Raw genomic sequence first — 13,787 nt, forward strand, 5'->3', positions numbered from 1 at the left:
TTGGATAGTAAACCTGTAGTCTTGTTGCCTGGTTTCCTGTACAAAAAAAGAGCAAACATCGTTCGATGGCACTCTTTTCATACGAGCCAGGACGATAATTTGTAAGTCTGCCAGTATTACCCTTTCAACCTAATGGTTCTATTTTTGTCAAGAAGGAAATTCCTTTTAGAAACATATGCATGATGTCCATGTCTAAAATTATCTGCCTGCTTATTTGGCGTTGAACTTAACCAGCATTTCTATATATGATACATGCAGATCGATACCGGAGATAGATTTGCTTTCTTTTCATTTTTTCTTCTATTTGCTCTTAAAATTCTAAAGACAAAATTGTTGATATCTTGATTTCACTGTTATTCTTAGTTTTGTCTGTGTTCTGACGGCTTTTAGCTTTTTCCGCATTATTGTCCAAATACAGTTTTTGTGTTCCACCATTTCCAGTTCAAGAGGTAATCTTGATAAATCGACCTTACACTCTTGCTCTGTTAGGCTCTAGTTAATTTCAAGTGTTATAAACATTCATGTTTTGTCACACTTACATTCAGATTTTAGTCCGACTTAACCATACCCACTGAGTGTGAGCTGAACATGGCGATCTGTCGTACTAGCGTTCTCACTAGCAGTTTTTGCTGTTTAATTGTTCCTTATACCCACAGGTTGTACGGACATGTTCTGTTGTTTTCTATGGAAGAAAACAAAGAAACGTCGCCCACTCTTATTTCACTCACCCACCATAATCTCTATACCATCCAAAGGATATTTCTTTAATCCCATTCGATCGTTTCGGTGGCTAGATGATTAGAGCGGTCGCCTTGAAGTCAGGAAACGCAGGTTCAAACCTCATCGGGTCTTACCAAAGACTTTTTGCTGCCTCGCGTGATACATGTTTTTTTTTGTCCCATCATAATGCTGGCCGCCGTCGTATAAGTGAAAAATTTTTGAGTACGGCATAAAACACCAATCAAACAAATAAATCCCATTCTCATACATGAGATTTCTAGATTCATTTGCTTTCATAATCCTAAAGTGGTCTAAGGTGTTCTTTTGTGTATTCTTGTATATAGTTCGCAGAAGACCAGTTTCCATTTACCCAAAAATGACACGTGTCACACGTGGGAGAGATCCCCCACCCATAAAACTGGTCAGCATCGTATGAATGACATGTTCTGCAGTATGTAGCTCATAACAGCAGTCAAATAAATAAATGAATAGATAACATCTATGTCTCATCTGTGTGATTGAGCATCACGCCAGTTATCAGATTCACAAAAAAACAATAAAATCAAAGACTTTTATATCACATGATCAATTTTAATTGAAAGAAGCACAGGCACACATATATGTACAATGATAAGCGAAAGGATAATGTCGAAGAATCATAGATCTGGAGAAACGGAGACGAAATGAAGCCTTAAGGAATGCTCCTCATTCATCTTATCTCTTAGAGGTGTCGCAAACAGGGCATTGTCGTGATCGGCACAGGTTGGAGTGTTGGTTAACTCGTGCCCAACAGCTGAAACCAATCAGAGACAAGGTCTAAAGAATTTTACCAATATTCTGTAGAAATAAACGCACAATAATATAATCCTAGCATTATTTCTCTCCAGATCCCATGAATATTATACGTTGGTGTCCAGGGCAACAAAATGCATTTCACTGGAAATTTAGGTTAATTACAAAGAACAAAGAATTAAAAAAGAACTTTCATAAGAAATTTCCCTTGATTTATAAATATAATTTTCGGTTGACTAATGCATGTTGGGTAAGAGTAAATCTGGTAGGTATCTTTTCCTTCACATCGCCACAGATTTACAAGAAGGTAATGCTTACAAATTCTGATACGACTTCCGTAATGTGACGCCTTTCACATTCATTTGTGAATAAAAAAACTGGAACAAGACGAACAGCCACCGAGAAAGTGTTTAAACCCGATGACACAGGGAACTGATAACGCTTTTCCAGAGTGAGTGCTTGGGGTTTAACGTCGATGTATGATTGTTTCACACCATAAATGCACTTTTTGCCAGAGCATTCTACAGGACCCTCATTCATATACAGCCATGGTTCATACATTCAGTGCCTGGGGGCCATAAATCAACGCTATGAAGATTAACTAATCAACATGAAATCAACTTCTATCTAAAGTTCTTTGCATACCAGTCCTGATGAGGGCATTAGAGGGGATTCCCCATGTCTTTCGCGTCAAGAATTTGCCTCAGTCGGGCAAGTAGCCCTGAAAGACTGCATGGCCCTAAGTCATATCGGGACTGATGAAGTATTCTACATGGACTGATATTTGACGACAGGTAAAAATACAGGCGACATTTTGAACAGTCAAGTTTTCCCAACACACATGTAAAACGGCTGAAATTGTTTTAATTATGTTTACTATGAGGCAGGCTATATTTCACTTTTAGAGGAAGGGGCAGCACCTTATTCTACCTGCAGAAAGTATATTAGGACATGCAAAAAAGAGAACTTTTGGAAGGCCCAATCAGGCTGTTCCGATGATATAATTAATTACTGAAAGTCTCGTACATTTCATAGTGATTATTATCATTCTGGTAAATGCATCTATTTGCATAAAGCCATTTTGTGTGATATTTCACAGAGCCTTTTTATCATTTGTCTGTTTATAGCTCAGTGTAAAATACCAAACAAGAAGACGACATCTAATTCTCTCCATTATCGTCTGCCTCATTGCCTGCATGGCACAGATAAAATAGGTTTTGACAAAGTACAGATGCCCGTGTCCTTATAGTCATGCGATTGTTACATATGCCGGGTGGTGAGTATAAGTAAAGGCGTACAGCACAGAGAGTGAAACCAGAGCAGCGACGACAGAGTGACAGAGATCAAACCACAGTATCCACGACAGCGTGATAGACGTACAGCACAGAGAGTCAAACCACAGCAGCGACGACAGCGTGATAGACGTACGGCACAGAGATCAAACCACAGCAGCAACGACAGCGTGATAGACGTACAGCACAGAGAGTCAAACCACAGCAGCGACGACAGCGTGATAGACGTACGGCACAGAGATCAAACCACAGCAGCAACGACAGCGTGATAAACGTACAGCACAGAGAGTCAAACCACAGCAGCGACGACAGCGTGATAGACATACGGCACAGAGATCAGACCACAGCAGCGACGACAGCGTGATAGACGTACGGCACAGAGATCAGACCACAGCAGCAACGACAGCGTGATAGACGCACGGCACAGAGATCAAACCACATTTGGTAATGTAGTTGCTTATTGAAATCGTTCACGCGACTATTTTGCATTGAAGCTAAAACGAAGCGTGATAATTAGACGTTTGGAACTTCGTTTGTTGACTAAGACGGTAACGCAGTAATTTCCTCACACGTTTTCACTTCCTCAATGTGGAGTATGGCCAATTTGTGGCCTATTGTTCTAGTAATTACCCTTTCACACCGCTTACCTTGAATGGTACACATGGCCACAGGAATAGGCTTCCAGCTTAGATGGGTGTTCTCCAACGTAATCATGACACCACGTACACCGTGGAGCAAACTGAGCAATCAACTGCTTACATAAAAAAGAATGTTGATTACATTGGTCTGTATTACTCATTACCCTGTAGATCTGCTCCAGTCGATGATGACACAGCATGGTTGACAACTGGAACAAAGAGAAACTCATTCCATATGGCTGTTACAGTTACAGTTAACAAATAAATAATGTCAATTTCTGGAAATCTGCAGTTTTTAAGAATTTCTTTGCAGAATGTTTGTTGGGGGTTAGTGGTGAATTAATCGTGCATTTGATTGGACAAGGGAAATCTTCTGACATTTCCATTAGCCCGTTTAAAGCATAATAATGTAAGGAGAGACTAGATCATTCTGCGCAACTGGGTATCTACTCATTGCCCCAAGGTGCACAGATCCCGTCAGACTAGCTTAATCTCACAGAACTCCTTTAAAAGCTCTCTACCCACTAATCGCTCAGTCCTGTTCGTACATACCCCAGGGACCAAGTTATCGACACAGTCCTGTGAAGCTGAGTTTTAAGCCCTTGGAAAAACTGGGACATGCCTTGACCATTACCAACACGATCTAATACCGGTAAATCAGTTATCCAGTTCGTAAACTGCTGATGGAAGAGGTGGAAATTGCATTTCACAAGAAATGATGACTTGAAAAAGGGTAGTTTTAATGCTTCTCATTGCAGGCAATATTTGATTTATCACAAAGAACACTAGTCGATTGACTGATTGTTAGGTTAACGCTACACTCAAGAATCTCGGAAATGTTGATGTGTTTAAAGTAACACATATGTCATTACCTTTATGTCATTGCCGAGAAGAGAGGTTAAGACGTCTAAAGGCAGTGTAAAATGAAATCTGAGGTAGAGTGAGTATTGTACATGTGTATAACTTTTTGCATTGTACACTAGCATGAGTCAAAACAACGGCACCTAATGACGTAGATATGAAAACATTGAATCCCCAATGCCTCTAGAAAGGTATTACGCCAGCAGAAATATAAGTGATTTCATACATGTGTATACAGTATTCAATAGATCTATAACCTATCATTTATCATAGTATGAAGTCTGATGTTCCAGAATGTCGAACAACTGACTAAAATATCTTCTCCGTGATTTCAGTTAGAGCAACAGAAAACAACAGCATTTCTTTATCATGGCGTATTGTGCTTTTGCAGTTGTTGTTGTTCCGGTTGGTGTTGGTGCCAGAATGTTTGAGACACATGCAACTCGGGTACTTACTTTATTACCAACATTTTGACCAAGGTCTAATGCCCGTAGATTTGTCTCAACAGCCTGAAAGGGACCAGAAAAAAATATTCAAGGAAAATTACTCAGTCTGATCTATTAGATTATCAATAACTTTATCTACCTCCCAGAGTAGACATATATCTGACGGCATTGGGAAAGCTAATGATAAAGCCCTTATTCTGTTCCCAGCTTCAGTAAGAGGTAATTAAATGCACCTTGATTTGAAGATTTTAACTGTTTATTTATTTATTTGTTTATTTATTTATTTATTTGATTGGTGTTGTACGCCGTACTCGAGAATATTTCATTTATACGACGGCAGCCGGTATTATGGGGGTAGGAAAAAGCAAGTTGCTGGCTGATCTCCCACGTGTGGCCAGAGAGGAAGCCAGAGTGAGCTGGAATTCGACTCCCAGCGACCACTGGGTCATAGCATCGCGCCGGAATGCTAACCATCTCTGTCACGGAGGCCTCTCTCACATGTTTAGAATTAACAAATGAAACACAACCACACCAAACGGTTTGTAATAAACGAATGAAACACAACCACACCAAACAGTTTGTAATAAACCAGTGAAACACAGCAACACCAAACTGGTTGTGATGAACGAATGAGACACAGCCACACCAAAGTGGTTGTGATGAACGAATGAAACACAGCCACACCAAACAGTCTATTATGAACTAATGAAACACAGCCACATCAAACAGTCTGTAATGAACCAATGAAACACAAACACACCAAACAGTCTGTAATGAACGAATGAAACACGGCCAAAGTGTTTTTAATGGACGAATGAAACACAGCCACACCAAATTGGTTGTAATGAACCAATGAAACAGCCACACCAAACCAGTTGTAATGAACGAATGAAACACAGCCACACCAAACAGTTTGTAATGAACGAATGAAACACAGCCAGACCAAACAGTTTGTAATGAACCAATGAAACACAGCCACACCAAACAGGCTGTAATGAACCAATGAGACACAGCCACATCTAACTGGTTGTAATGAACCAATGAAACACAGCCACACCAAACAGTTTGTAATGAACCAATGAAACACAGTCACACCAAACAGGCTGTAATGAACCAATGAGACACAGCCACATTTAACTGGTTGTAATGAACGAATAAAACACATCACATCTAACTGGTTGTAATGAACGCATGAAACACAGCCACATCAAACAGTCCGTAATGAACCAATGAAACACAGCCACATCAAACTGGTTGTAATGCACCAATAAAACACTGCCACACCAAACTGGTTGTAATGAACCAATAAAACACAGCCACACCAAATAGTTTGTAATGAACCAATGAGACACAGCCACTTCTAACTGGTTGTAATGAACCAATAAAACACAGCCACACAAAACTGGTTGTAATGAACGAATGAAACACAGCCACACCAAACAGACTGTAATGAACGAATGAAACACAGCCAGACCAAACAGACTGTAATGAACGAATGAAACACGGTCACACAAAACGGTTTGTAATGACCAAGTACCACACTGACTATCCCAACTATTTTATGTGGATATCGCTGATCGTAAGTCCACATAAATAACTTAATGGTAGCTAATCCTCAACAGTGTTATAGCTTATTTGTATCTCCCAACCTACAAACTGACCTGACTTAGATTGTACATAAACACTCAGGCGTGCTATTAAGTTTATCAGCTTGCAAATCATATTAAGTTTAGTTGCTTGCCACGTATTAATGTGTCAGCTCGGCAATCTGTTCACGGTCCCGTGTCTAAACATATATCATGCAAGTGTACTTTAAACATACCACGCATTACCCTCACAACTCAATTCCTTTCCTTAGACGTTTCCTGATAGACAGGTGTCAAGTCATATCAAAGACTTTAAAAATGGTACTTGCTGCTGCCTCGCAAGGCGCTCAGCACTGAGAGATTAAAGCAAGGAAACAGGACTGGTTGGTCCAGTGTCAGAATAATGTGATTGGGTGAGGTGTCGTGTCTGGTGTCTTCGACATGATACTTTAATTGCGACATTGGATCGCCCTGCCATGAGAAGACGCAATATATGTACACACACCTAATGATTCCTCGTCGTCATATGACTGAAAAATTGTTAACTGCGATGTTAAAACTCACGCATGCGTGCATACATACTCAAGAATATTTCATTTGTATGACAGAGATAACATTTCTCGGGTTTTTGGCGCTGACGGGATGGAGATCCAGGAAACCATGGTACTTTATCAGGGCCCAGATGTTCAAAAATGTATAAGCATTTAAGTCCGATATGAGTTTTAATCTGGACTAAAGTGGCATTAATTCTGCATTAGAGCAAGACTGGTACTAAGATTTAAACCTGGCTTAACTTTTGAACAACCTGCCCCAGGTACCTGACAAAACTGTTGACTTTTAGAATGCAGCAATACCACCGAGGCTGTATCCTAACATTCTAATTCACAATGGCCAAGAACTAGCCGTTTTCCGAAACGTCTTCGAACATGAAACCTTATTTGTCAAGATCTAGACGTCTTCCGATTCCTTTTCGAACCAGAATCCTCATTGTTCGAGGGCTGGTCTTCTGAGACAACCTATATTGCCGTGCAGAGAAAGAGGTTGTGTATCTTGTTATACACAGCATTTTCCCTTCACTTTCATATATCAAGGCATTTGCCAACACCATAACACATGTTAAGACTGACAAGCCTTCTGCACCAAAACTATCAGCTCTTTTAGAACGCCTGTTGGTAAACATTTCATCTCACAAACTACAGTAACTTGGAAATTTTGCGTTGACATACATGTAGCGATGCTTAGACTAAAAAAACACAGCATCTGAAAGTTTCCAGAATCCTTTCCGTTTATTTCGGGCGTCGTCTGAGGAATTAGCACCTTATACCGAAACCATGCTACCCTGAAGACTTCCAGATCCTTCTGCCTCCTTATTTATACCGGTTCCTTAACAAACTCACACCATCCCTCCCTAAGTACCCCCAACCAGCCCAACCGATTACCAATTCGCCGTACCTGATCATACTGGCCCTGGGCAGCCTGAAGCTTGGCTAAACCAGCCAGGACCTCGACTTGACCCAGTTTGTCACCGATCTCTGCCATCAGGTTATTGGCCGTGTCATACCGTGGAATAGCTTTCTGAAACGAAATATTAACGTGCACATTAAATATTTTACGACTACGCCCTCACTGAAGTAATAACATAGAAATCCATCTATTATCACATGAACTCAGCGAAATTAAATCCATTGTGATTTTTCCATGCACAGCTATCGCACCGTTGGAGTAACAGTCAGATCAAGACGAGAGTACGTATTAAATAACCCATTAACGTCATGATCATCAATATACTTAAAACCATTGATGAGAAACCTTTCCTAACTTATGCGGAAACCTTTCCTACCAGAAGGTATAAGGTGAAACCTGTACATTGTCAGGGTATTGGTAATTTTATCGCTTTCTATTTCAATTTGTTTAAGAAATTTAAGTATTATACATGTTTCTGTAAATAGATTTTACATCATTTGCTTATAAAGGGCAATGTAAATGTACAGTATCTTTTGTAGTATTTTATCGTGTAAGCGTGCTCTAGCCAGTCATACTTTATGAATGTCTGGATTAGCTGTTGAAGTTCTATTGCGGGAAAACAACCTGTGTATTCTTGCGGACTTTCAATCCATCCGGGGCCTTAAAGGGTTTTGTTTTTTGTATAGGGTTTAAATGTAAACTTGAATCTTTTAACACTATGGATTTATGTACTTCACACAAATCCGAGTTATTCATTTCAGATTGATTCTGTATATTTCTCCTACGAAAGATCTTTTACCCCGTTAGAGGAATACCGTACATCGATTAACCAACAGGTGCATCTTTATTTCCTATTTTTTTAAAATCTATTTTATTAATTTGTGACCTGGGTTACTCAGAATGAAATGAAAAATTATTATTTTTTTGTGAGTACACTTGAAGAATATATATATATATATATACTTGAAAGTTCTGTAGGTTTATTTTAGCAACACTACAAATTCTCATGTTTATATAGCGGGAGATAGCGGAAATATAGCCACGCTGTGCTCACAACATACTGTTGCAAGACTTCAGAAATATATTTCCAGCAAACATATTGTTTATTTGCATTCTAGTGTCGTTCTTGTATGTATTGGTAAATCGATGTTATTGTATTTAAAGTATGTCAATACATTGTTTTAGACAATCCAGTTAATGCTAGTGTAATTTTGTTAAAAGTTCAGCACTTTAATTGATCTGGTCAGAAATCAGCTTGTCCTGATCTCACATTTAAGACTTGTTTATTTAAGTGTTTTTCGGCACTATAGAGTAGTAAATGCATTCTAATGCGTGGACTCGAAACATAATGGGTGGGTAAATCTTTCTTGCTTTGACGGAATTACCGACAGTTTCAGGGATTACGGACAGTTTCCGAAATAACATCACTGGAGACTTGATTACCTATAGGACCGATGGTATCAAGGAGTGTAGAGGGGGACTGACAAACAGTACGCTAAACGGATGTTCGGACTGGTGGAAGGTGCTGATTATCTCCGGCAAAGCCGGCAGTGGGAAATCCTCGACGAAAGCCATCAGCTCTTCGCATGTTTACAATTGAGTTACCCACAGCCGTCGGGGGGGCTTATACAGTGGATGGGGTTTGGTATACAGTGTATATCACAGACTTACCGCGGGATCATTCCGCTTGCGGTGAATTTCGGCAAATACCCGGAGACATTTAGCTTGTACAGCACGGTCATTGTGAGACAAAGCCATTTTCATGGCATCCTATGAAGAGAAAACATAGAACAGCAAGAACAATCAGGACGCGAGTGCATGGGTCATATTAGTAATGAAGAGAGAGATAAACTGGAACAGAATGGCCTGTATTTATGGCTGGTTCTGATTTGACAACATGCAACACAGCAATGTGTAGCTCTTCATCGAAACATGGCCCTTAAATTTAGAGGTCATATAAAAGCCACATAACACTGTGGAAGCGTGAACTCAGATGTCTCCCAAACCACTCATCAAACTTAACTGTTCCGTGATGTAGAGTGATACACCGCAAGCGAATGCCCAGCAAGGGATATCTATAACGATGAAGAGTGACGTTATTTATGGCGAGGAAACCTTTCAACATGGACAAGCTTAACAAAGCGATCGATTCTGAGCCACGTTTGTCGAATCAAATAACGGTGATTTTCCTCTCTTGAAAACACTGATATGTTAGAACTGGAAACATTACGCCGAAAATATAAAAAGACATGGAAACCGAAACAAAAATGCTAAAATGAAACTGCATGAATCTGCTGTATCCCATACAGGTTCCATTCTACATCATGTATAATCAGTCAAGCTAACAACGACCGTAGACACATTCGGAAGAATGTATCTGAATTAATAACCATCGTAAAATGCATAATGAGGTCACAGGTTCAAAATCCAACTCTCACTGATTTTTCTGCGCTTTTACATCAAAAGATTTGTCTAGTAAAGCTGACAACATTCACTGCTGTGAAAATGTTTTGGCGTATTTAGAATTTGGTTATATTTTAGGCTACTTATTTAAAGGCATGTACAACATACATTTGAATTCCGATGCATGTCGCTGGTAGCAGCGGGGGAATTTCATTGGGATGTTTATATCCCAGTAGAGTAGCGGTTTCCGCTGGGGTCTGCCCTGTCTCCTCAACGTATGAAGCTGAAAACTGTTATTTAAGAGAACTGTTCTTAAGGTCAGTACAGAACGCCAATCACATGCATTGCCATTTGATCATTGGCAACATGATGAGCGGTATGGTTCAAATCGGCAGCTGGTCGTCAGTATTTTACAGCTATAGTCGTTTGTGAAGCGGCGTTGGCTTTCTGTTGAGGAGAGCCCATTTCATTCGGTGCTGGTCATTAGTGCCCCGACATACATTGAACATGCTCGTATTACGTGAGCGGCAAGACCACATTCCCATGAGCGCTAATCATCGCGAGTAGTGTTCTCGCTAGACAAGCCCATGTTAAAAACTCACATTCTCCATTATCTGCCGTAACACAACCAATGCGCTTGTAGTATTTCCTGGATGGAGGGAATAGTTGCAGAAAGATAAATACACGGCGGCTCGGAGTTATAATGAAATGTGAAGTACGGTGTCTAAATATAGCTTCCCTGGAATGCCCGGTGTAGAGACGTGCAGACAGGTCGTTCTTGGAAGATTCTCAGAGGAAATAGCAAGGTATTGGAGTTCACCAAGAACTCAGCAGGGGGTCGGCTTAACTGCTCGCTCAATCTTTACAGAGAAACAGCTGGTTTTGCAAATGTATATACATGTGTATATATAATACATCATCGTAGTGTGCTAGACAGGTGATTCTTTGTGGAATCCGTTTCTTTGGATAACGTGTTAAAAATGCCTTTAATGCGAACTGTGTCGTTGAATACTTGTTTCTTGGAGAATCTGTCGACAGGATTGAATAAATACTTTGACATTTGATGAGATGGCTTTGGTAAACTAAACTGTAGCTTGAGGTCACATTTAATCTGAGAAGTCAAGTTCAAACAGTGGTAATGTAATAACTGCCAATTTAACGTCTATTTTCGCTTCTGACCTGTTTCTTTGTCATTAAGGCTGTACATCTATTCCCTGAGCCGTTGTAAGGCTCCTTCACAATCCTCTTTAGGAGACATCAGTTTTCTCATTTTAAATCTACATAGCCTTGCAATCATGTAAATACTCATTTTGCATGCAAGCAGCAGTTGAAATGAATGTCGCTTTCTGAACTCCGTCACTACCCCATTACATTATCAGCTGTCTCTTCATACAGCCTCAGTTCAAGCAACATTTGGTCAAATGGATAAGTCTGCAAACATCTATTGTAGTTAATCATACGATTATACAACATAAAAATTGGCATAGGCTTGTGTATACCTTTATGAGGCTATGTGGATAAATATTTGCCTCTAAATGCTTGACTTTGCACAGTCCCTTTTCATTTTATGTTAAATGTCATCACAACACAGCATTTTAAACAATTCTAGACCAGTTACGTCTAATAAATTGCAATTAACATTAGTGCACTTTTTTTTTACTTAATTCTGCTTACGCCATTATGTAGGGGGCGTGTAATTTACTACTATTTGCGCATTTACATGAACAATAAGAAAAAAACCCTTACTAAGGTAATTTGACCCTGGGCCAAATTTCAGCGGTTACATGTGACCATATGCCACCTGTCACACTGTCATCGGTGCTCTGATTATACTCTCTATGCTGTACGTCTTTAATAATATTGTCATCAATAATATTGTCACAACATGGCACGAATTACCAGAGAAATGTATTGCTGTGAGAGCATGCATAATGAGATACATTTTTCTCGTCAACCAAACCATGTGGATGCTCGAAAAACAGCCACCATGTAAAGTTGCAGGGTATACCGGTTAAAGGCCTTGTTGGAGACAGACTTTATGGTGTGCAAAGCTAATTCAGGAAGGATCCCGGATGTATTAGAACTGCTAGTTAGCCTTGTTATCTCAGCAGAACGACAAAGCCCGGGACCACGTGACACATTGTCAATCCTTAAAGGATTACTGCTGACAGAACTTGCGGCTGAAATCTTACCTCGCACTGATCCATAGCTTCAATGTACCTTGTCAGTTTGAGATAGGCAATGGCCATGTTCACGGCGACAAGGCGCTGGAATTTAGCGGTAACATCGTGCACCAGACCTCGAGCAAGATCCTTCGATCTGATGTGGTAAAACAGCCCCTTCTCGAAGTCTCGCAAACTGATGTAGAGATGACCAAGTCCAGCATTCACCAATAATTCCAATAAAGGATCCAATTCTTTCTGCGCCACCTTGTTAGCTTTGAAATAAAACTGAAGGCTGCTAGAGAAATCGCTGAGGCCGCAATAGGCGTTCGCCATGCACAGATGAATATAGCCGGGTAAGCGCACGTGCCTGGTCTCGTTGGACAAGCTGTGGCGCCCGTATGTTAAGGTCTTGTGGAATTCACACATCATTTCATTGCTCCTGGCCAGGTTTAAGTACCCTTCTGCCCGTAAATTCACATCGGCTACCTCATGGGCAAGGTCAATCTGCCTGGCTGCGTAAGTCAGCATGTCCCGATGTCTACCGCGATCAAAGCTGGCCGTGATCAAGTAACCGAGGATGAGGAACTTTTCGTGCAGGTTGGAGGTTCGATCCAGCGCTTTACTCCATTTGTGCACGGCTTCCTCGTATTTGAAGGCGTGGTACAATTTCAGTCCTTCGCCGACATGATGCCGGGCATGGCTTTGGCCCATATTTCGAAGCCTCAACGAGAAGGGTTTGTTAGAACATTTGCGGCATAACGACAGTACTTTTGGCCATCCTTCGTAACACAGACTTATTGTAGGCTATAAATATTGACGAGGGAGGAGAGCGCATGAGTAATTCTCCCTCCATTCCACCCTATGTTGAGAAGCGTACGTCCTAGAATATGTATTAGGGGTTTGTAAATATAGCCCGAGCCAGGGGTAGGTCGGATGGCATATGTTTCCAGCGCGCTAAGTACAGTACACCATGCTGTATACACTCACATACGCTTAGTAGGATCGGGGAAGAAGTTGGCAGATACGAGCAGAAAGAACCACAATAGCTCCATACACACACATACACACACTGGCCCTTATCATAAGAGACTAAGGCGCCATACTATATCACATCCTATGGTCTGTGGGGCCCAGAAATTCGACCCTTCGGCGCAGTATACTTTGAACAGATAAGCGTGTACACAACGACGCTCCAATCATCCCATTCAAGGCGCAGGTGGACGGCTAATAACTTTCTAATTAACCATTCAGTTAAGTTGGCCGAAGGCCATAACAGGAGAATAATCTTTAGACACACGTTGAAGAATATGAGTTTTTAGTACGACACATTATTCGCTGCAAATGTTTCGTTTCATTCACTTATTGAGTTTATTTTTTAAGCACATTAATTATCAACTAATACGTGCAACTCGATCATTTT

At 40.5% G+C, this 13,787-nt stretch overlaps 1 protein-coding gene across 2 annotated transcripts; it reads right to left on the reverse strand.

Moving 5' to 3' along the window:
- Positions 1-1,332: 1,332 nt before the first annotated feature.
- On the reverse strand, positions 1,333-13,522 carry LOC135461458 (43 kDa receptor-associated protein of the synapse-like). 2 transcript variants are annotated; one of them, XM_064738568.1, is made up of 6 exons: positions 12,395-13,522; positions 9,471-9,569; positions 7,788-7,910; positions 4,759-4,812; positions 3,452-3,555; positions 1,333-1,513 (listed from the first exon to the last, which is right to left on the reverse strand). In XM_064738568.1, the coding sequence occupies exons 1-6, from the start codon at positions 13,076-13,078 to the stop codon at positions 1,435-1,437; spliced, it is 1,143 nt and encodes a 380-aa protein (XP_064594638.1). In that variant the 5' UTR covers positions 13,079-13,522; the 3' UTR covers positions 1,333-1,434. The 2 variants fall into 2 exon arrangements, with proteins under 2 accessions (XP_064594638.1, XP_064594637.1); XM_064738567.1 differs by having other exon boundaries at positions 3,452-3,651.
- Positions 13,523-13,787: the final 265 nt, after the last annotated feature.

Source organism: Liolophura sinensis, chromosome 1 (genome assembly GCF_032854445.1).
Source record: "Liolophura sinensis isolate JHLJ2023 chromosome 1, CUHK_Ljap_v2, whole genome shotgun sequence".
Classification (NCBI taxonomy): Eukaryota; Metazoa; Mollusca; class Polyplacophora; order Chitonida; family Chitonidae; genus Liolophura; species Liolophura sinensis.

What these genes read in the sequence shown, in the direction of transcription:
- LOC135461458 (XM_064738567.1), bottom strand. Translation starts at nt 13,078, where the DNA reads ATGGGCCAAAGCCATGCCCGGCATCATGTCGGCGAAGGACTGAAATTG. An exon ending in GCAAGCGGAATGATCCCGCG is followed by an intron (nt 7,911 to 9,470) that starts GTAAGTCTGTGA and finishes ATTTCGTTTCAG; the next exon opens with AAAGCTATTCCACGGTATGA. An exon ending in CCCAGGGCCAGTATGATCAG is followed by an intron (nt 4,813 to 7,787) that starts GTACGGCGAATT and finishes GGTCCCTTTCAG; the next exon opens with GCTGTTGAGACAAATCTACG.